This window comes from Mastomys coucha, unplaced genomic scaffold (genome assembly GCF_008632895.1).
Source record: "Mastomys coucha isolate ucsf_1 unplaced genomic scaffold, UCSF_Mcou_1 pScaffold5, whole genome shotgun sequence".
Lineage (NCBI taxonomy): Eukaryota > Metazoa > Chordata > Mammalia > Rodentia > Muridae > Mastomys > Mastomys coucha.
The window spans coordinates 67511575-67535394 of NW_022196911.1; the positions used below are offsets into that span (position 1 = coordinate 67511575).

The 23820-nt window shown below is 45.7% G+C and overlaps 1 protein-coding gene across 3 annotated transcripts in view; it reads right to left on the minus strand.

Annotated features, from left to right (window-relative positions):
- The window catches only part of Pitpnm3 (PITPNM family member 3), a 96576-nt gene that overhangs the window by 56083 nt on the left and 16673 nt on the right, over positions 1-23820 (minus strand). For 2 of the 3 annotated variants that reach the window (XM_031354346.1, XM_031354344.1), the window contains exons 2-3: positions 17376-17471; positions 8556-8663 (exon numbers count right to left, since the gene is read on the minus strand). In XM_031354346.1, coding sequence (XP_031210206.1) covers positions 8556-8663; positions 17376-17471 — 204 coding nt within the window. Of the gene's footprint in view, positions 1-8555; positions 8664-17375; positions 17572-23820 lie in introns of those variants that run through there. The other variant, XM_031354343.1, reaches the window with a different exon arrangement.

The window sequence follows — 23820 nt, forward strand, 5'->3', positions numbered from 1 at the left end:
AAAACAAAAAAAAATGCATTTCAAACAGGGAGAAGGGTTACTAGATCCCTCAGTTAATAAAGAAGCCTTACATAACCAATTAAGAATTAGATTGTGAGCTTACTATCAAAAATCAAACACAAAGGAGGAGACTGAACTGGTGGCAGATACCTATAATCCTAACACTAGGCTGAGGCAGGTAAAATTGTAAATTCAACACTAATCTAGATTATATAGTGAAACCCTGTCTCAGAAACAAAGAAAAGAAACCCTGTCTCAAAAAAACAAACAAACAAACAAACAAACAAAAAATACAGACAAGTTAGCCGGGTGTAGTGGTGCACTGGGGAGGCAGAGGCAGGCAGATCTGTGAGTTTGAGGCCAGCCTGGTTTATATAATCAGTTTCAGGAAAGCCAGAGCTACATAGAGAGACTGTCTCTGAAAAAAACGAGGGTAGGGTGAAGAGGAGATATAAGGACAAGCTGAAATGCTGCTATAAAAACTCTTCCACCTGTCTAGCATACGCACTGGAAAGACAAACAGGGAAAATGTGCTTGGATTGAAGGAACAGTGCGAAGGAAAATTCCCAGCAAGGATGAGTGGATCCAGGTGCCAGGGAATCTCACTCAGGATCAGTGTGAGCCGAACATAAAGAGGAGACACTGGAGCACTTACAGCTTTGGGACAGAACTCCGGGCTATCCACGTAGGCATAAGGATTACATGGACCTCCAACTGCTCATCGGAGATACTGCATGCCGAGAAGCCACTGACAAGGATCTCGTGAATGTAAGAGCTGTTGCATTCAAGGCTAAACAAAGGTATGTTTAGAAGCACAAGGACTTGTGGAGATATCTTGGGGCCAAACTGCTTGCTACCAAGCCTGACAACTTGTGTTCGGTCCCCAGAAGCCATATGGTGGAAGGAAAAACCAGACTTTGAGAGATTGTATCCTGGTCTACACACACACACACACACACACACACACACACACACACACACACACAAAATAACTGTTAAAAATGTAAAATTTTAGAAAAACAGGAAAAGGGGTGTGTAAGAAATTTATTTATGTCAACCAAAGGCATTTAAAAATTGAAAGGAGAAAACTGTACTGATTGATATGTTTGACCTAATAGATGGAGAAACTAGAACCTACAAGCAGAGGAAGTTTATTTTTAAAAACATGAATGGAAGCCCAGCACTAGGGAGGTGGAGGCAGATGGGTCTCTGTGAGTTCAAGGCCAGTTTGATCTGCACAGCAAGCTCCAGGACAGCCAGAGCTATACAGAGAGACCCTGTCTCAAAAACCAAAAAGTGTATGTAGTATTCAGAGAGGGGAAACATATGTTAGAGAAGAAAGAACTTCAAAGGAATAATACTTAAAACTCAAACATTTAAATCACAAGTTACTAAAAATCACAAACAGGCAAAATAATCTATTCACCAAGACTTTTATAAATGGTGCTGAATACTCATAAATCAAGAAGAAGAAGAAATGGAGTTTTTGAACTCCTTGGGCATAACTGAGTGAAGAGGCTCTTTATTCAGGATGGTAAAATGGACCAGTGGGTAGGATATATGTTTTGTGGTGGTAGAAACTTGTACAATTTGGGGGTTTCCTTTAAGAAAAAAAATCATTCAAAGTTTGATAGTTGCAAAATTATTCTCCCACTGAAAAATCATCCCTCGGAAGCCGCAGAAAAGATCAGTGAGTGTCCTCTAGTCTCTCTCTAAATTGCATTCCATGGAGAGTAAGAGCAGAGGCGTCCTGAATGAAATAAAAGCAACTACAATTTATGCAAATAGGAAAAGAAGTTGACTGTGGAGCTAATTAAAAATAAAACTAAGAACCCTTTTTTTTAAAAAAAAAACAAAATTTGTAAGTCTTTGGCAAAAAGGATTAAGAAAAACAAGGAGGAATGGGTACATAACAAAGGAAACAGGGAAAGACATGATTTTTTTAGAAAGTTTTTTTTTTCAACCCAATGGACATTTCTGAAACCATAAGTCTAGGGCTGTACTTACTGGTAAAGTGGGTGACAGTACCATACCTCACTGCAGGCAGAATCAAACAAAAGCCTGCCAGCATTTCTGCTGCCAGGTCCTGACCCAGGTATGCTCAACAACTCAGGTGCCTATTGTACATATATGCATTATTTTTAAAACATTTTAAAATGATTTATTTATTTTATGTATGTACACTGTTACTCTCTTCAGACACATCAGAAGAGGGCATCGGATCCATTACAAATGGTCGTGAACCATCATGTGGTTGCTGGGAATTGAACTCAGGACCTCTGGAAGAGCAGTCAGTGCTCTTAACTGCTGAGCCATCTCTCCAGCCTCATACATGTAACATTTTTATTGTGAATTTTGATTTTTGGCTGTAAACATGGATCACTGGGACTGGAGAGATGGCTTAGTGATGTGTTATTCTTCCAGAGGATCTGGATTCAGTTCCCAGCACCCACATGGCAGCTTCCAGTCACCTGTAACTCCAGTTCCAGGTTATCTGATGCCCTCTTCTGGCCTCTGTAGGCTCCTGCATGCATGCATTGCACATAAATTCACATAGGCACATATATACATAAATAAAGATTAAATAAATAAACCTCTTGGAAAGTGGGTTACCCTATCATCAAGATGGGAGTAAATATGGAGGCAAACTCTAAGACAGCTACGCGATGCAATTTAAAAAAAAAAATAAGTAGTATAAATATTGGCAAGAATATAACTGCTAAGATTTCTAAATGATATGGCATATTGAAAAACCCAAAAGAATCAGCTGACAAACTGTTAGTGCCGGTGCAAGCTTTCAAAGAAGCAAGATTTCAAATACACAGCTGTGATGGTTAATTTTTTATTGTCAATTCTAGTGCACTACAAAGTCTAGGCCATTAGTGAGGCACAATTTTGGATCTGTTAAGGGTCTCTGTGAAGGATTTCTAAAAAGCATTAACTGAGGAGGAAGACACACCCCAACTGTGGGCAACACTATCCTATGGGCTGGGGTTCCAGACAAAATGAACAGGGCAAAAGGAGAGGCTGGGGTGATGGCTCAGGCTAAACACTCACTCGCTGCACAAGTGTGAGGACCTGAATTCAGATCCCCAACACTCACATAACTGTAGTTGGGTATGGTAGCCTGTACTATCAACCCCAGCATAGCTGGGCGTGGCAGCCTGTATTATCAACCCCCAGCAAGCTAGCTAGCCAGACTAAGCAAATGAGTTTGAGCTTCAAGAACCCCTGCCTCAATATATAAAGCAGAAAAATGATTGGGGAAGACATCGAAAGTCAAACTCTGGTCTCTCACACACATATGTGCATGCACACATGTAAACATGCAGACAGACACACACATGCACATAACACACACATAGTCACCTGTTTTGTCTTGTCTTGTTTTGTTTTGTTTTGTTTAAAAAGGGAAGGAGGGAAAAAGCCAACCTGAGTGCAGGTATGTTGCTGTCTCTGTTTCTTGATTCAGGGAGATGTGTTCCCTTCTCAGACATGATAGATTGTATCACTTGACACAAAATCAATCTTTCCTCCTTTAGGAGGCCTCCTGTCCGGCAATGGGTCACAATCATGAGAAAAGTAACTACTCAATAACAGAAAATGAGCTACATCTAGAATATGTAAAGGATTCCTTATAAGTAGAAGCAAAGGGCAAGTATTCCAATAAAAGATGAGAAAAAAATGTGTTTAAGAAAATCAGGTACTCTGGAGGCAGAGGCAGGCAGATCTTGTGAGTTCAAGTGCAACCTGGTCTATATAGTAAGTTCTAAGTCTCACATAACCTAACCTTGTTTAAACACACACACACAAACAAACACACTAATAATAATAACAACAACCAAAACCAATAATTCAGAAGAGGGGCTACAGAGTGTGCTGAGCAGCTCAGAGTGCACACTGATCTTGCAGAAGACCTGAGTTTGGTTCCCAGCACCCATGTCAGGAAGCTCACAACCACCTGTATCTCCAGCTCCAGGGGATCTGATGCCTTCTTCTGGCCTCTATGGGTGCCTGCACTCATGTGCATAGACTTACACAGAGACATACATAGGTATACATTATCCTTTTTTAAAAAAAGATTTATTTATTATATATAAGTACACTGTAGCTGTCTTCAGACACTTCAGAGGAGGGCATCAGATCTCATTACGGATGGTTGTGAGCCACCATGTGGTTGCTGGGATTTGAACTCAGGACCTTCAGAAGAGTAATCAGTGCTCTTAACTGCTGAGCCAGCTCTCCAGTCCAGGTATACATCATCTTAAATAAAGTCTAAGCATCCCTTTAATAATGAAATATGTCAATGTCTATTGCAACAGAATGTGTATGCAAGTGACAGCACATCTATCATGCAACAATGCAAGTCAGAATAGGATTAATAAAAAGTAAAAAGAATGGGATGGATCTGTTTCCTTATGAAAAGCTCTTCCAGACTATTGTTAAGGTTTTTAAAAGTGACTTGCAACACTAATGTCTAATTTGAGCCATTGGACTATGCACACTGGAAAGCTGTCCAGTGAGGTCTGCCATGGAAGGGACTGGGAAGGAAGACTTTGGCTTTGTTTTTATTGTTTGATTTTTTTTTTCTTCCAACAAGAATGTATTCAAGAATGAAGGTGGATATTTGTACTCTAATGTTCATAGCCACATTAGTCACAATAGGTGAAAAACAGAAACAACCTGGATGTCCATCAACAGATGGGTGGATAAACATAATGGCATATACAACGTTAAGTTATTCAGCCACAAAATGGAATAAAGTCCTGATTCGGGCTCCAACATGGATGAATCTCAAAAACATTATGCTAATGACAAATCCAGACACAAAGGGACAAATGCTGCATGAGCCTACTCCTCAGAGACCTGGAGAAGAAAGCAGTCTGCTACTTGTCAGGGGCAGAGGGTGGGGACTGGTGCTCAATGAAATGTCAGTTTGAAATGGTAAAAAAGTTCCTGCATGGTGACAGCCAGACAGCAGTGTGACCTAGCGCTGCTGAACCAGACATTTAATGTATTTTTAAAAGTATATTTTAAGTTGTGTGGCTTTTATTACAGTGAAAATTACTAAGTAAAAACAGGACAAGTAATGGTCAAAGAATAACTAAAATGCACAGGGCTAATGCTGAAGGGTGTCTTTTTAGTGGAATATATATCACCCGGGAGGTTACTATATAGCCAGGCCTGCAATAAAGATTGGTAACTGATAAAGGACAGAAGCAAACCCAGGAGTGCACTGGAAAAGGAGACAACAGCTGCACTGAGCAGACCTGAGATCCCACAGCTGGAGGGTCCAGGCTAAGGGCTAAGTGTAAATTGCCAACTCCAGACTTGACCCCAGTCTGTAGATAATGAAGAACTAAAGTGTGTCCTTGAAGGGATGTGACATCCATAAAGGAACACTCGTATATATGCATACCCACCCAAATACACACAAGTACAAACACTTAAACACGCATATACATACAAACACTTAAATACACATATACATATACACAAATGTACACAGCATAAACATACACAGACATACACATGTATACATAAGCACATATACATACATACATACACACAAACTCACATACACATACATGGACACTCAGATACCATTCCTTTGGGGCAGCAGCAAAAAAACCATTCACAAACAGTGAGAAAGGAGAAGTCACAAATGAGTAATTAACACCCTAAGCCTGTGCCACATATGGGTGTGGGGTCTAAATTTGCACCACCCATGGGGAGAAGAAACTGTGAGCTGTAAATTTAGCAAAAGAATATTCTAGGTGAGTGAAACCCTCCAGTTCAGAGAAAGAAAAACAAGACTAGCTAGACGATGCAGTGGCACACACCTTTAATTCCAGCACTTGGGAGGCAGAGGCAGGAGGATCTTTGTGAGTTCAAGCCAGTATCTTCTACATGGTGAGTTCCAGGACAGCGAGAGCTACATAGAGAGAATCTGTCTCAAAAACAAAAAAACAAACAAACAAAAAGGAAGGAAGGAAGGAAGGAAGGAAGGAAGGAAGGAAGGAAGGAAGGAAGGACAAAACCAGTCTCTCTGGGGACATGTATGTGCATGATCTAAGTCATGAAGACGCCCACAGAACAAACAATGAGGTGACCAATATGTTTTCACAATAAAAGAACAAAAGAATGGAAGGAAGGAAGGCAGGAAGGAAAGAAGGAAGGAAGGAAGAAGGAAGGAAGGAAGGAAGGAAGGAAGGAAGGAAGGAAGGAAGGGAGGAAGGAAGGAAGGAAGGAAGGAAGGACTATGGTCCAGGAGCATGTACACACCAGTACACTCTCCTCAGAGTCAGTGCCCTCAAGGACTGGATGTTCGAATGACTGAAGTGAGCCTGTGTAACATGATAGAAATGGACAGAAATGATGGAATGCAAAAGATAATCCAAGGGGCAGAGGAAAGTCAACTACATTCTGAAGCTGAAGAGCAGGAGGGGTCTTTGAGCCATCTAGACAGGGTGCTACCAACCATCAGAAGTCTGGAGCTCCTAAGAGGTCTTAGCTGAAGGTAAGGTGGACCAGTCAAGGCACTACCATGAAAGAGGTCTCTGGCTAAGGTGTGAGGGAAAGGGTAGAAAGCTTGAAGCATGCAGGAGCATCAGTTTGTCTAGATCATCAGTTCTTTTCCAGCAAGCACACTCAGAAATACTTCTGCCTGGAATAGTCCCCAGAGCCTCCCTCTTCAGCCCTTTGCTCAGCCTGCCTCACTGCACAGTGCTGTGCAGGAGGCCCCGAGGATGAAGATGCAGTCTTACCCATCTTTGTTTCCCCTGCATCTAGCACAAGGCTGGGTTCCTGCAGAAGCCCCACAATTGATATCTGAAGTGACATTTCACATGTATGTCCCTTCGTGTTATGGCAACTCACATTATGAATCCACAGGAAAGTGGGAGCTAAAAACGCAGCTGGCTTGCCCTCCTGAATACCCTCTTCCTTCCCTGCTCTCTGCTCCACGTTCTGTACTGGGGGTCAGGCAGGTGGGCACCGTGGCACCATCCCTTGCAGTCAGACCACTCACTTCCCTGACTTGATCCTGCACCAGCACAAGGCGTTTGCTATGCTACAGCTATGCTTATGCAAGACTGCTCACTCCACCACTACAACGACCTGTGACTGGGTGCATTTTTGCAAGTATTATCTCATAATTCTCACACCTTTACTACTCGTACCCCACACTGCAGCTGAAGAAAGCAAGATTCAGAGAGGTGCTGAGATACAGCAGGTCTGAGGCTCCTGTCCAAACCTTAGACTTCTGAGTCCTGGGGCTCTGCCTGTCCAATGGACCTTTCTTCTGTTTCCTTACGCCCTTCCCCCAACCACACCACCCTCACAGTTCACCCTACCCCTCCTTCACCCCTGCTGAGCTCACACTGGGTCTGAGTCACACAAGCCTTAGCAGACAGGTGGGGGTGGGAGTGCGGAGGGAAGGCCAACTGAGTGGTGACTACAAACCAAACCCGGCTTTGTCTTTTTTGTGGTTACCAAGCATGGTTGGAGAGGAGGATCCAGAATATGTGACCCATTCTGGACTCCTCCTTCTGAGCTCCTGGGGATATGAAGCAAAGAGCTGGCTAAGGGAGCCATCTTCAAATATGTGGCTGGGGCACTATCTCCCAGATCACAAGTCAAGCTAGTAGGATCCAGTCTTTAAACATTCTCTAGACCACTGTCACATTCAAGGAAGGGGACAGACTGCATCTGGCCCCTAAGGCTAATTTAGAGATAGTGTCCTAGTCTAGAGGGACCTTAAATAAGACTCAGACCCAGCTTCTCATAGCATCTTCATTCATAAAGTGAAAACAACAGCTTGAGGCTACCCATCTCTCAGGATGGGTTCTCCTGCGTGGGACAAGCTCTGGCCCAACAGTGAAGGGGATGGAGGATAAGAAAAGGATAGGGTGCTTGGGCAAGGTGACCATTTTCTTGAGCTGGGTCAACACCACCTCTGCTAGACAGATAGGATGGCTGATAGGATGGCTATAGCCACTTAGCTACTCTGGCCCAGACTAAAACTGTCTAGTGTCAAGGCCAAGAAAGGATAGGAAAAAGAAAAAGTAAATGAGTGCTATGGATTGGGTGTGTCTGTTTCCAAAGGTTCATAGGCTGGCTGCTTAATCCCCAATGTAACTGCATGGAGACAGTAGAACCTCTTAAAGATGGAGCCTGGTAGGAAGTGCTTGGGGTATGACTGCCTTGGGAAGAGATTTGTGCAGATTTTGTGAGTGGGTTAGTTCCTGGGAGCCTATCTTACCTAAATGATCTCAGACCCATAGACCTGGAACTTAACAGTTTGGCCTAGATTGCCCTTAATGATCCATGCACCTGAATGCCACTTGATGAACAAAGGAAATACCCTGTGGATGTGTCCTGGAGTTGTTTGGCCCCCCTCACCAGGCAGCCACATAGAGCCCCACCCCTTCAACCCCCATCCCAACCCTCTGCCACCCAGAGAGTCCCTGTAGGTCCCAGGCACAATGAGCAGCCCCACTCCCCACCCTGTAACACACATGCACAGCCAGAGCTTGGGAGAAGAAGAGACTCACCCTGATGTTCGTCCAGCTTCCCCATGCTCTCAATCTGCTCCACCAGGTCATTGGAGCTCCACTGGCTCATTCCAATAAGGATGGCATTCTTTCCTTCAGCCACCTCCTCTGTGGGAAAGGGAGAGATGGAAGTTAGCAGACAGGGCTGGTTAGGTAGCCCTAGCCAGAGGGGGTACGCATTTCACCCATAAGTTAAAATAGACTTCAACCGTTTTTTTTTTTTTTTCAGTGCTAGAGATGGAACCCAGGGCCTTTGACATGCCAGATAAGTTGCTCTACCACTGAACTATAGCCTCCACCCAAGACTTTAACTGCTGAAAGTTACTTCAGTAAGAGGACTAAACTATGGAGGAATTTGTCATGGCAATAAGGGCTTGATGTTGTGACTCACCAGGGTCCCACATGCTATAGCAGAGGGAGTGATGTTGTGACTCACTGGGGTCCTACATGCTATAGCAGAGGGAGTGACGTTGTGACTCACCAGGGTCCTACATGCTATAGCAGGGGGAGTGAGAAGGAAGGAAGCTGTCATCTGCTGCTAACACTGAAACTAGCATTTCTTGGAAAGGACCCAAACCTAAACCTCATTATTTGCCCATTATTTCCCTTTAGGAATGTGACTGGACTTCTATGAACCTCTATTTTCCCAACAGTAGAATGAGACAGGCAATGTTCAACTCACAGAGTTCTGGGAAGGATTAACTGAGATGAAGTGTGTCAGAGCCTCAGGGTACAGAGGGGGCCCAAAGATAAGGGCCACTGGGCTCGGTTCTTCTCCTGACAGGTACTTTACCAGCCGATCGTAGGCTGGTTGGAGCTGAATGGGCACAGAAGCAGCTCTGAGGTAAGCATAGAGAAAGCCTTCTGGCTCTAAGCTGTCTAAGCTATATGGGGTCCTTAGTTTCCATCTCAACTACAGGAACCTTTTAATGCCTCTATTCCCTGCTCAGCTCCCCCTACTCCTGACTCTGCCTTTAATGATTATTCTGGGAAGAATTGGTGGGGCCCCTGTCCACACTACACACAAGACAGGGTCCCTGTGTCTGCAACACCACACATGAGACACAGTCCCTCATCCTGAGAAAGAATGTTTCTATAACAGCAGACTTGAGGGAGTGGACATGGTTCTCACTCCACCTTCCACCTCAAGATGAGCCTTCATGGGGAAGAGCTTTGTGCCTTCCTTCACATCACAGGCAGCAAGGATGTTGAGGAGAATCCCCCCATGTTCGGGGTAATGAAGAATCAAGACTGATATCTGCCTCTCTGGCAGAGGGTTTCTCCCCTCTAACCAATATGGTGGACCAAAACCTTTGGGAGCTGTCCAGAGTTCTGACTCACACAGTGCTCAATGATCCAGATTCCCATCTCTAACAACGCCTCCTGTCTTATTATGTTGTTTATTTGGTTGATTTAATAGTCCTTATAAAACTTTCACAAGTGGAGATTGGCATAAGTGATTTACAAATACTAATCCATAAGCCAGATGTAGTAGTGCATGTCTGCAATCCCAGAGCTCAGGAGGTGGAGGCAAGAGACCTGAAGTTCAAGGCAGCATTGGTTACATAGTGAATTTAAGACCAGCCTGGGCTACATAAGACCCTCTCAAACCATATAAAGGAAAAAACATGAATTTATTCTCATAAAAATTGGATAAACAATGGGGCTAGGGATGACTCTGTCAGTAAAGTCCTGCTACACAAGCATAGATACCTGAGTTCAGAGTCCCGGGACCTACAACCAGGATTAATGGCATCACATGCTTACATCCCTAGTGCTGCAAGGAGTTGTTGGACAGAGACAGGTGGGTTTCTGAAGCTGTTTAACCAGACAGCCTTGCCAAACAGAGTTTCAGGTATAGTGAGAGATCCTGTCTCAAAAAGTAAAGATCTTCACAGAAGACACCCAACGTCAACCTCTGACCTCCAAATGCTCACATATGAACAAACCCACAAAAACAAGTCTAAACATGCCACAAACACAACACAACATCAAACACACACACACACACACACACACACACACACACACACAGGAACATGTGACTGGACTTCTATGAATCTCCATTTTCCCAACAGTAAAATGAGACAGGCACAATGGAACAATGATTACTGTCTTCATTTTGTAGACAAATACTGAGGCAAGCAGTAGTTGAAAAATCCTTGCTCAAGAGTTCTGGGCACGGGTAAGCTCAGACATCCTTAAACCTGCTATTGCAGCATACATCTATAATTCCAGCACCGGGAAGACTGTGGTGGGAGGATCATTAAGTTTGGGGCCAACCTAGGCTACACAATGAGAACCTGTCTCACAAAAGAGTAAAGAAATCCCTGACATCCTACCCGCCAATACCCTGTCCTGGACATCTTGTGTTGGCTGGGCCCACACACCCAGAAGGCTTCCTCAGCCACATGTGCTCCCTCTTGGGATGAGGTCACACCTGTAAGTGGCATCCAACACCAGGCAGAGATCTGACCAGGTTGCAGTGCAGATTGTACAAGCTGTGAGCTTTGTTTTTGCATGCCCCTCCCCCCATTGCTGTTTTTGTTTTCTTGTCCCTTAAATGGCAATAAAATGTCTAGCTCTCTAAGTCCTCTAGCAAGCTGCCATGGGGACAAATAATATAATAAATTCGAAAGAATTACACAAGCTAAAAAACAGTGTGCAAAATATAAGGTGGCTTATCCTTGGGGAAACAGAATCACAAAGAGGTTAAAGCCAGGCATCATGGCACAGGCCTTACTTAATTCTGTCTCTTGGCTCAGTTGGTTACCCAAGCAAGCAGGTAGTCTTTTGCCCATTTTAACAACCATCCTGCAGCAAAGAGACTCCTAAGCACATATTGTGTGTTTAAGTTGTGACCTCTGTCCCACAGGGAGCCAGTGATGTGAAGGATGCCATCATAAAAAACTCCAGTGTGAGAAGACGAGAGAGCGAGGTGTGAGGTCTGGTGGCCAGGCAGGCAGTAGGTGCTCAGTACAAGCTAGTGGTTCCTAAAATTCATGAAGTTCCATCCCAGGAGCGTGAGGCTGTCCCCACCCCCTGTGCATGTGTATGTGTGTGTATGTGTGTGTATGTGTGTGTATGTGTGTGTATGCATGTGTATGTGTGTATGCATGTGTGTGTATGTGTGTATGTGTGTGTATGTGTGTATGTGTGTATATGTGTGTATGCATGTGTATGTGTGTATGCATGTGTGTATGTGTGTATGTGTGTATGCATGTGTGTATATGCATGTGTGTATGCACATGTGTGTGTGCGTGTGTGTGCATGTGTGTATATGCATGTGTGTATGCACATGTGTGTGCATGTGTGTATGCATGCGTGTATATGCATGTGTGTGCGTGTGTGTGCATGTGTGCGTGTGTGCATTATGTGCGTGTGTGTGCATGTGTGTGTATGCATGTGTGTATATGCATGTGTGTGCGCGTGTGTGTACGCGTGTGTGTGTGTGTGTATGCATATGTATATGCATGTGTGTGTATGCACATGTGTGTGTGCGCGTGTGTGCGTGTGTGCATGTGTGTGCGGGTGCGTGTGTGTGCATGTGTGTGTACATGTGTATACGTGTGTGTGCGTGTGTGTGTACGTGTGCATGTGTGTGCGTGTGTGTAAATTGCGTGTGCGTGTGTGCGTGTGTGTGTTCCTCTCTCTCTCCTGCTTCCTTTTCCTCTGCTATCTGGAATCTCTCCTGGAATCTTCCTCTGTTCTCCCTCTCCACTTGCTCAAGCCCATCCCTCCAAAATGCTTTGTCTCTTGCCTCTCCCTCCCTCTGGAATTCTGGCTTGTCCCCACTCTTCACATTCATCCTTCAGATCTTCATTCTGGAAACAATAGACTTTGTCCCCTGTGAGGCACAGAACACACACACACACACACACACACACACACGGAGGGGGTGCACAGCATGCAAAATGACTCCACTTAAAGTGTTTCCTAACAGAGGGGCCACAAGACCCAACCCTAGCCTCCCTCCACTTTCTCTCCCAGTAGAGCTGCCTCCCCTCAGCACACACAGAACCCCAAAGGGAACATCTGAATGTCACATATACACACATACACACAGGGGTATTTTTTGTTCCCCATGCTAAGCTCCATGCTGAGCTTCACTCACTATCAGTACAACTCCAACCTTAACCGCAACTTGACTCTGCTCTAAGCCAAAGCCCGGGAGTGCCCTGCAAGCCCAGCCTCCAGGACTATTAGGAAGCCTGTCTTCTTCCCAGAGCCCGAGGACTCTCCTGTGCTCCCAGCTCATAGACTAGATTATTTGTCACCTTTTCTAGTTAGTTGTCCACTATCATCCACATTAGGCCCACAGAACCAGTCTTTCCAAGGACCTGAGTGCTTGTTACTTGGTCCTCACCTTCACTCTGCCCTAACGTAGACCTCTTCCCTTGGGCAGCTCTGAACTCTACTAATTCTCTCTCACACTGAGAATGGTCCCCACTCCACCCACCCCCAAAAACTTAAGGGCACTTCCTCTCTCACCTCCCCTAATATGGGATGAGGGCAGGACCTTAGGTACCCCTGTAGTTGCATCTATAATAGCTCCTCTGTCCAGCAATCACCACTCCACTCCTCTCCTTCACCCATGGGCTAATGGCTACATCCCTATTATCTTCTACAGGGAAACTCCAGCCAGGGCTTTGAGACATGTCTGAGCTCTGATGGCAGCTAGTCAATGGCACTACCATGATGAAGACCTGGGCTCTCCACTTTGTATTATCCCCTCTTGTCCCAACTTGGAGTCTCTGGGAGGCCATATGCTCACAGCAGAAGCCCAACCAAGGAGGAAAGATCTGGTCTACGCCCCTAATCAGCTATGGGACCTGACTTTGCCTTAGTCTTCTATAAAATTCGGGTTATTAATCCAAGCACCATCTTCTCCTAGTTGCTATGGAAGGCAGGGAGCACCAACGAAAAAGAGAACAGAGATGGATAAAGAACAGAAAGTTGTCCTATGTGTGTGGGGAGGGGAGGGGTGTCCCTTTGCTGTGTTCTTGGTCAGATTTCCCAGTGCCAGTGTACCTAAATATAATCAGGCTCCAGACCCCTCATCTCCCCAGCCACTAGCCCTGTAAAGGCCAAGCTCAGCTTGCTCATGCATATTCATAGGAAGAGGGGTGGGTACTTGGAACCAGAGAGGGGAACCAAAGGGAACAGGCACTTCCCTTCTCTGTGAGGGAAGATGCCTGGACATCATGGGCGGGCTACAAGAATGGCAGTTCTTGGCCATTTTTATTTTGATCTTAATGCCTTTCAACTTTCATTAGTTTGTACTGTGTGACTTTAAATCTCCTAAAAAAATGTGAGGGAAATGAATGAATGAATGAATGAATGAACAAATGAAAAACTTAATGTAACATTTGGACAGTTGTAGATGCTGCGAGGCAGTGATCACACCTAGTTTTCTCCCGTTGTTTTTGTTCTCTTTTCCACTCTAAGACCATTGATCTGCTCCTGTCCCTGTGGGCTGCTTGGCATTTTCTAGAGTTTTTTGTCAGGGCAGTCGCCCAGTGTGCTCTGCTTCGGTCGGACTTGTTTTCTGTCAGAGTGACTTATTCTGATGTTGTCCACACTCCTGCATGCTTCAGTTCACTCCTTTCTTCTAGAACAGACTCTGTCTACCCATTCGCTCGCTGGTTTACATTTGGGATGTTTTCAGATTGAGGCTAGAATAAATCAAACTGGCATAACATTTCCCTTCATTTGAATAAACAGCGAGCAATAAAAGGGTCACAGGACTGGGGGTAGGGGAGCCTATGCCCCTGTGCATGCTGGGAGACTTGACATTGAGCTACATCCCCAGCCCTTCTTTAGAAACTACCACCAATTTTCTGAAATTGTCCATTGCCCCCAAGAATAGTTTGAGAGGACCCTGTTCTTCCACATTGCAGCCAGGTATTTTAGTGAATCATTCTAATAGGTGCATAGTGGTATCATTGCAGTTCAGACAACTTCTTATATTTATATTTGTTTATTTGGTATGTATATGGAGGAGGGGTACTCATATACCACAAAACACACATGGAGGTCAGAGGATAACTCTCAGGAGTTGGTTCTCTACTTCCACCACCTGGTTCCCAGGATGAAACTTAGGCCATCAAGCTTGGCAACAAGTACCCTTACCTGCTGATCTCACCAACCCATCTCTACTGTCCTGCTTTGGTTTAGTGTGTGCATGTATGTGTACGTGCATGTGGAGACCAGCAGACAGCCTCAGCAGCATCCTCAGGTCACCACCATCCATCTCCTTGAGACAGAGTCTCTCACTGGCCCAGAACCCATCAATTAGACTGGCTAGCCAATGAGCACTCAAGACTTTTTTTGTCCCTCCCCAGTTCTGGGATTACAGCAATGACTGGTGTCTTCATGTGAGTGCTAGGGATTGAACTCAGGTCCCTGGGCTTGCAAGGCAAGCACTATACCAGCTGACCCACCCTCCCAGCCCCTCTTTGCAGTTTTGATTTGCCTTTCTTTGATGACTGGTGGTATTGAGCAATTTTTCACATGTTTGTTTGCCATTCAAACATCCTCTGCAGTGAAATGTCTATTGCTTCGTGTTGTCTTTATAGCAGTTTCTCGTGTGCTGTCTTCTCCCTTTCCACCTGCTATCCAAGCCATAGCCCCACGAGGACTGGCATGGGACCTGCTTTTAGCTTCCACACTGAGGATGGGACCTAACACTGGCTGAACAGATAATAAATGCTTGTAAAAGAAGGGATAAATGAAGTAGGAATCTACCCCCTGCTCTGCTACAGTCTGCAGCCCTAAGTAAAATCACCTGCTGGAGTTTCTCCCCTTGTAAAATGGGATGGGGGCTGGAAAGAGGCTTAGCCAGTAAAGCACTTGCAGTGTGAGCATGAAGACCTAGTTTGATCCCCAACACACACATAAAACGCTGGGTAGTTTGTAATCCCAGACCTGGAGAGGTGAAGGAAAGTGGGTCTCTGGGGCCTGGCTAGTCTAATTAGTCTGTACCAGGGCAATGAAAGACCCCAACTCCAAAATCAAAGTAGATAGCACCTGAGGAATCACACACACACACACACACACACACACACACACACACAATCTTGAGGGACATCCCAGCTCTTATATGATCTGGGTTTGAGGCCACACCCTGAGGAGAAGTCTAGGGTCTGGAAGAATGGAGAGGGAAAAGAAAGAGATGATAAGATAAGGCAAAGAGAGGAAAAACAACAGATGCCCATACTGTGGAGATGGGAGCACATGGTAAGGCCAAGTTTTCTGAGACTGGGGAAAGGGATGACACAGCTGAGGGAGACTGAGAGAGATAATGGTCCTAGGGATGGAAGCACGAAGGTTCCTCAGCTGCTCACAGGGAAGACAGGCCCAAGGCAGATTTGACCCCGTGCCACCCACAGATGCTGGCCTCCTGCAGGATGCCGTCATAGCAGCTAAGGACAAACAGCCCTGATGAACTGCAGAAATATTGAAATGAAACTCTTCTGCGTATCAAAATATTGAAGCTGTGTTGTCACACTGTGGGCTAGTTGCTATGGAGAATAGCAGCCCTGGCAGCCACTCCAATCAGACACCAAGGGAAGATGGGAAATGAGCCCCCAACAGGCTGGTTTAGGGACATTACTGGGGAGAGGCTTCTCTGCCCAGAGCCAAGAATGGGGAAGGTTTAAGTGGGATCCAGTGGCATCCAGACAGGCTTCCCTAGAAAGCCCCTGGACCCCAATATTTGGGGAGTTTGGTGATATACAGAGCTGATAAGAAACTCAGATCCCAGAAAGGGAACACCATGCCTGAAACCAAGGTGGAGGTCATGTTCAGACTAGTCCCTGCTGTCCTGTTCTAGGTCCACATGCTGCTTATCACCATCTGTCTGTCCTTAAGATCATATTTACCAAGTATTAAAAACTAGCCCCATCTCGAATAAATCAGCCCCCTAATCTTGGTGATGTTCCAGGCCTTGGTGAAAACCACAAGCTAGAAGGTACTAGGGACCCCTTTTCCACGCAGCCTAGCCCAGCATGGCTACCTTGTCTTCTCTCCTAACTCCAGAATGACTAACTTCCCATCTCTGCATCTGCCTAGTATAATCTCCCCTTAGCTCCTGTGTTCTCTCCACCTGAAATAACACTCTTGAGGTCCCTCTAGGTACCATCTGGATCCCCACTATCTGTCACAGCTCCCCTGAGTATCATTGGTGGCTCGCTCTGTATCTGTGAGGCCTGTCTTAGAAGCCACATAGGTACTAGGATCCTGGACCAGTCTCATCTATCATTCCTTTTCCCCCAATGTACCACCCCACCACCACCACCACCACTACCACCACATAGGTCTCCCTTCAGAACCGGAAACATTCTTCAGTCTCTCCTATGTCAGAGCCCTGCTACAATATCTTTCCAGAAGGCCCTTCCTTCTCCTCACCTGACAAGCTCCTACCTCTTGGCTCTACAGGAAAGGCCATCCCCCCCACATCCAAGCCAGTGCCCTGGCTACATTCTCTCCCGTGTCATCTGGTACTTTGGACTAGATGACATCACTCCCACCAATGACTGGGTTTCCTCTGTATGTTTGCTCTCGAGATAGACTATCTGCTTATGAGAGCATCAAGCAAACCTACTGTATTCCATGGTATCCCAAGAACCTGGCACATATTAGGAGCTTTGAAAATCTTTCAAAGAGTGAACAGGTGGGTGCTGAGCCCCCATTCCCACCAACTGCCTATGGAGTATAAAACTGAAACCATGGTGATGGCTCTAGTCCTCAGCAGGTTCCACTTTGCAGGACTTCTAGAAAGATCACCCAACAGGTGGGGTGAAGACGAAGTTCACTTACCTCTAGCATCAAAGAATTCATCATCTGAACTCTCCACTGAATCACTGAGGACATTCCGAAGGTGCCAGGGGGCACCGCCACCCAGGGAAGGGCCACCTACAAAGATAACATGAGTGTTAATCAAAACTGAGAGGATGTCCCAATATGATGGGGCCAGGCCCAGGCCCCTCAGACAAAGGTCAGCTACATCCTCCATAGCTGAGTTCTCCCCCTCTGTATCCTCCAACCACGCTAATCCTTCTCATCATGGTGTTTTCATTTAAGTCCAAAAGCTCTCTTGGAGGAAGCTCCCCAGGGAAAGGAGTTGGGGGTGGTAGCTAAGAGACCCAGCCAAGGGGATGGTGTATTGGTCCACAGTTGAACTGTGGTAAGAAATCATCTTAGCGGCTTATAGCAAGTGATTCACTTCCACTCCATGGGTCAGAGAAGGCTCTTATCATCACGCTCCCTCGGAGGGGCCACCACCTTATGATGTCACCATCTCCAAATGAGGTATCAAGTTCCGGCGAAGCAAAGAAATGGAAAAATCATGCCTGGTTTTAAACTCTCCTGCCCATGAAATGGCATGCTTTGCTCACATTTCATTGGCCTACGCAAGTCATGTGGAAAGACCAGACATCCTGATAACCACCAGAGATATCAGCCACACACAGCACATGCAGCCACAGCAAGACTCAGCACTACACACATCCGAGTGAGGAAGGACATGATCGAGGGTGTGCCCTGTCTCTGTCACTAGCAATCTGAAAAGCCATTCCTTTTCCATCCCAGCCTCAGTTTCCTCCTGGAAACTATCAATCTCCAGCTGAATGGATAAGAAGTTTTGTTCCTGAGTTTCAGGAGACTCAGCAATGGCAGCAGCTACTATATTAGTCTCCTCAGACAGGAGCAATCAGGGCTAAGGGACCTCCATACCAGGCAGGAAACATGGACGCCGAGTGTGGTCCCTTACACCAAATTCTGCTTCAATTTACTTCCAAAAGGAGGTAGGCCAAGAACACAGCTGGTACCCACACCCATTCTCTGGTCCTCCTTACTTAGCACTGTAGAGCTCACATGGGATTGCCATGTATGTGAGGTCCTCTGCATATACACTCTGAGATGTGTGAGATACAAGAGATTGCAATCTCATTATCCAATGAAAACAATGGAAGAGAAAAAAAACTAACAACCTGGTAATTTTCCTGATGAAGTTCTAAAAGACACAGGTGTGAATTGATTGTCACAGTATTTGGGTGATACCTGTACTGCAAGAGAAACCCCAGTGTTCATCTGCAGGAGATGAGCTACACACACCCATATACAGTCATATGAGAGGATTCCCAGCAATGCTTGAAAAGATGAAGTAGTGTTTTAGGCATTGACATGGAAAAATGCTCATGGAGTATAGCTAGCAGAAATATATACAAGAAGGTTCCAGAACATACTTTGACCTTGTTTTGTTTTGTTTTGTGTTGTGTTGTTTTTAAATAACATAGACCAGCATACTGAGGGGTATGTGTGGCATTTGGTTAAGAGCTTAGGCCTGGTTCAAGTTCAGGCCTTGCTTCTTAGAAGCTGTGTGATGTCAGGTAAGTTGCCTTTCCTCTCTGTGCTTTGGCTTCCTCATCTGTGCTGTGGCGCTAGCCCATGCCAGCCTTAGGAGCTTATTGCAAAGATTAAACAAAATGCGTTGAAAAGCTTAGCATCATGTCTTGCAAAGATAAAGTGTTTGGAACAGTAATTAATACATAAATATACTTCCCAAGCTGTTAAAATGTTTGGGAGGACACACAAAGATGCCATTTATAAACATTATCTCTCTGGAGTGGAATTTGATAAGAGGCAGAGGAAGAGGAAACTCAGCTGTGACACTGCATATGTAATTTTATAAGACTACCAAAATTTCAGTCTAATGTATCAGTTCTAAGAGGCTCCTTCCACACACTAGCGTCTTTGGAACTGGGTAGTGAATTAGGTGATGGTACACCATGAGCTAAGTAGCATCATTTATTCCTTCTCATGGGAATTCAAATAAGGCCACATCCTGCAGTCAGTGCATGTTCAATAAAAAACAGAGAAATCACCGTGGGCCTGGGTACATCTTCCCTCAGGTAGAGGTCTTGGCCATCAGACTCTCGCATCCTGTCCCCATAGAGACCTAGGTGCTAGTATCAACATAGTATCAACAATGCCCCTGCCTCCGCTTCCCCATCTGTATGATGAGAAACCTAATAGAGGCCCACCCATGGGGGGAAAATGAACTTTGGATCTTGAGGAGTCCATCTGGCACACAGTAGGTACCAAGAACTGTGAGAAATGGACATCTCCCCAGCTTCAGGCAGGAGGCATCTTACGATGTAGTCTGTGGAGACCCGTTACAGCCCCAGCTCAACCTATCCACCAACCGGCAGGATGCTAGCACCACTTCCTACTGTGTGCATGAACAGTTTCAGGAGAGGCCAGCCCTCCTGCCCTCTGTGCCCAGCACAGACTCCCAGACGCATGCCCAGGTTATGCCCTATGGTTTACAGCCAAGAGAGAGAGAGCATTCTGCAACACAAAAGGGCAGAGGTCACAGGAAGCACCAGTGTGGGATCACCTCTAGATGCAAAGTTATTTCTGCCCAACACTTTCTGTGCAGCCCCTTGAAACTTCAGCAGGCAAGGCACTTGTTTTCCCACCCTTAAGCCCTGGGTTTATTGAAAGGGTGTCTGAATATAGGTGTGCCATAACTGTGATCTTCTACTATGGATACAAGACTAATTTCCAAATGTGTGTGGAAGTTATCAGCTAGTGCGATAAGGCAAGAAAAATGGAAAATATAAACTGAAAAACAAAAAAAACAACCCGTGTTTATTGTGAGATCACATAATTGTCTACACAGAAAGCCAAAACTCTACAGAAAGGAAATCTACTAGAACTAATGCCTGAAAATATAGTATGGTGGCGGGAATGGAGATTAATCCACAAGAATCCGCTGCGTTCCTATACTCTAATAATGAACAGCTGGAATTTGATTCATACCTAAATATTTTTGTGATATGATGAATGTCTTCTCATCTTCAAATATATGTAGACGGTTTTGTGACTCCAAAACACAACCAACAGGGTTAGAGACATACCAGAACTTAGAAGCACATCCTGCTCTTGCCAAGGACCCAACTTACATCCCCATAGCAGAAGGCTCCCAGCTGCCTATAACTCCAGCTCAGGGGGAATCTGACTCCTTTGCCCTGCAAAGGCCCTGCACACACACAAACATACACACAAACACACACATGCATACACACACACACACACACACACACACACGAAAATAAAAATCTGAAAAAGTTTAAGAATTTTTAAAAAATCATTTAAAATTTGTCCCAATCTTACACTAACTTAATTAATGCAGTTTTCTCAAGAAACAGATGTGAATTATTAAAATTATCCCATAGCCCATATGAATACATACTGCATATTGATATACAAACATCCCTTACTATCCAAGTCTATCTCATTCCTAAGAAGCAAAAGTTTGCTTAGATGGTAAGAAAAATGTTGTCAGCCTTGTCTATTCAGCTCCAATGTAGTCTGTGCAGACCTGTTACAGCCCCAGCTCAACCTATCCACCAACCGGCAGGATAGGTGGATAGCTCTTACTATTCAAGCAGTGAACAGTAAGAGCTTGCATGGTGACGTCACCATCTGGAGAGTTGCTAGGGTCTTTGTGGTTCCTGAGTTTGAATAGCCAGAGATGAGTGACAGGCCTCTGCACACGGATGCTCTCATATGCATACCATATGCACAAGTGTGTGCAGCGTGTGCTACAGCCTGGGAAAAAAGAGAAGAGGGTTCATCATCCTCATGGCTGCCCCATGATCTGTGATCACAACATTCTGAAAGTCCCCAGAGAGCACTGGGGTGGGGCCAGGGAGGCTCTTTCAGAGGCAGCAAGTTCTTCTAGTTGAAACAGAGCAATGAAGAGGCGGGTGGGTGTCAAAGGAAGCGCCCCTCTCACAGGCACTGCAAGGACTGCTGGGGACGCTGGGATAAATAAATGGGACTTCCATCATGCACACATTCTCTGGAGGCTGCCGAAAGGCTACCTGGATCACCTAAGGAGAAAAGCTCACCCCGGCGGGAAAAGGTGCTATCAACTTTTTAGAGCTGTCCCTTTAAAGTCTTCCTTGCACAAGAGTTTCTAACAGTGCCACCAGTGCCTGAGAAACCGACAAGCGCATGCATGGGTCTGTCACCCAGCCTTGCTCGTCAAAAGCACTTGGTGGCCCATGTTACCTGTGAACCAACCCAGCAGCTCCCTTCTTCTGCAGCTCACAGCAACTCTCCTCTCTGATGAGTCCTTCATCTCGCCTCCTCTGAGTTCAAAATACACATCTCTAGGCTTATTTTCAATTGCACATTCTGACTTATTTATGATTACCCGCCTTGCTTTCAAACCGCATTGCCTGCATTTCTTAATGTATGCTATAAGTTTGTTAAAGAAGGCACCAGGTCTTGCTTCTCTCCCACCTCTGTAAAAGCAACACGGAACCCCAGCTATATACACCTAATGTAAAAGGAGCCTGTGTGATGATTAAACATGTGATAGCACACCTTTAATCGGGATGATCAGGAGGCAGAGGCCGACAGACAGATAGATCTCTGTCATTTCTGGACCAGTTTGGTGTGCATATTGAGCTCTAGGCCAGCCAGAGCTACCTAGTGAGAGCCTGTCTTTAAAAAATAAAAATAAAAAATAAACCTATAACAATGGGCATGTTAAGAAGCAGCTGTGGAGGCCAGCAAGACAGCTCAGCAGGTAAGAGCGATTGCCATGAAGCTTGGTGACCTACATTTGATCCTGGACCCCCACACAGTGGAAGACAATCAACTGACTCAAAGTTATGGCAAATGCATGCCCACACACATACATGTGCATGCCTGTGTGTACACACATGCACATGAATAAATAAATATACTAAAATGAAGCAACTGGCTTCCGGATGGGAGAGGACAGTCTTTTGATTGACCCTCCAATACACTGACTTCTAGCAAATGGTAAAGATCATTTCAAAGAAGGAAAAAAAAAAAAAAAGCCCACGAGGTCCTCTGTGGAGGAGACTGCTTGGAAAAAAGATCAGGCAAGCTGGGAACTGAATGATGAAAAAGACCAGGCACACAAAATATGTGTGTGTGAAAGTTCTGCAAAGAGCTTGGAATGTGACCTTTTGAGTGACAAGACCTTGCATTCACTCACTCCTCTATGTTTCAAAGCAAATTAACCTCCCTGATCCTTGGGTTTTCCTCATCTCTAAAATGGGTATCATTAGCCTTATCTCACCATTATAAGGTTTAAATTTAACATCAGCTACCAGAGTTTCTAGCTGACTGACTGGAGGGGACTTTGTCACCCATAGAACCAAGCCTTGAGGCAGGGAAAGAGTCCCCAAGATGCTTCTAGCTGCTGCCAGGGGACTCCTCAGACTTATGTCTGCCAAGACTCAGCTTGTCTCTGTCTGAGGACCACAATTACCTAAATCCCAAAAATCAGCATCTAGGAGAAGAAGAGACTACCTAAGCACTGCCTAAAGAGAAACTAGTGCTGCTTCCCAGCCCGGAGCTGGCCATGCAGGAGGGGGGCTGTTCAAGCCATCTCCTATCTGCCTCCAGACCCATCAGCCCCTTACCTCAGGCCCAGCGTGGTCTCCTAGAACTTGTGACAGGCCTGGGTTTCTCCTACATGAGTGAAGCCAGACACCAGCTCAGATCACTGGCTCCATCTCAGGCTCCACATCTATAATAGACAGAAAGGCAGACACACAGCCAGACAGGAGCCTTCTGGTCTGTCTTAAGGACCTCAGGTCAGCCCTGCCTAAGGCAGAGGACCCTCTTTCAGGATACACTGCCTTGTACTTAGGAGCCCTGTCCAGAGGGGAAGCCACCTCACAGGAAGGAGGCAGAAGCATAGGCCAATGCTTCCTGGGACAGACCTTAGGCCAGATGGTGCTTGGGGGGGAGGAAGGGAGAGCAGAAAGGAACTGGAATCATCCCGGCCCTCGGGAGTGCTGGCTCAGGGCTCAGCCCTGCTCTGCCCTCCACACAGCACAGGGGAAGGTGCTTGGTCCTTTGACCAGATTCCATATAAGTAGTCTCTGGGCAGGCAGGGTCACACAGGGGTGGACCACACCCTGAGAAGAGACCTAGTGCTCCTTCTTGGGGATGAGACCTAAGCTGAGCCTCAAAGGAAGAAGTGAGCAGGGTGAACCAGGCTGAGGCAGAGTGGGGCCACAGTGACAGCCATTTCCAGGCAAAGAGGACACAGAACTCCCCAGCAACTCAGTATGTCAGAATAAGGGAAGGACCGCAGGCATTTGGCTAGGGTATCCAAATAACATACATGATTCCTAGATCCCAGGGTAAAGCAAATGCCCTTGAGCACGGCCTGGGTTATAGCCCTGGGCCTGTCTATACCCACACC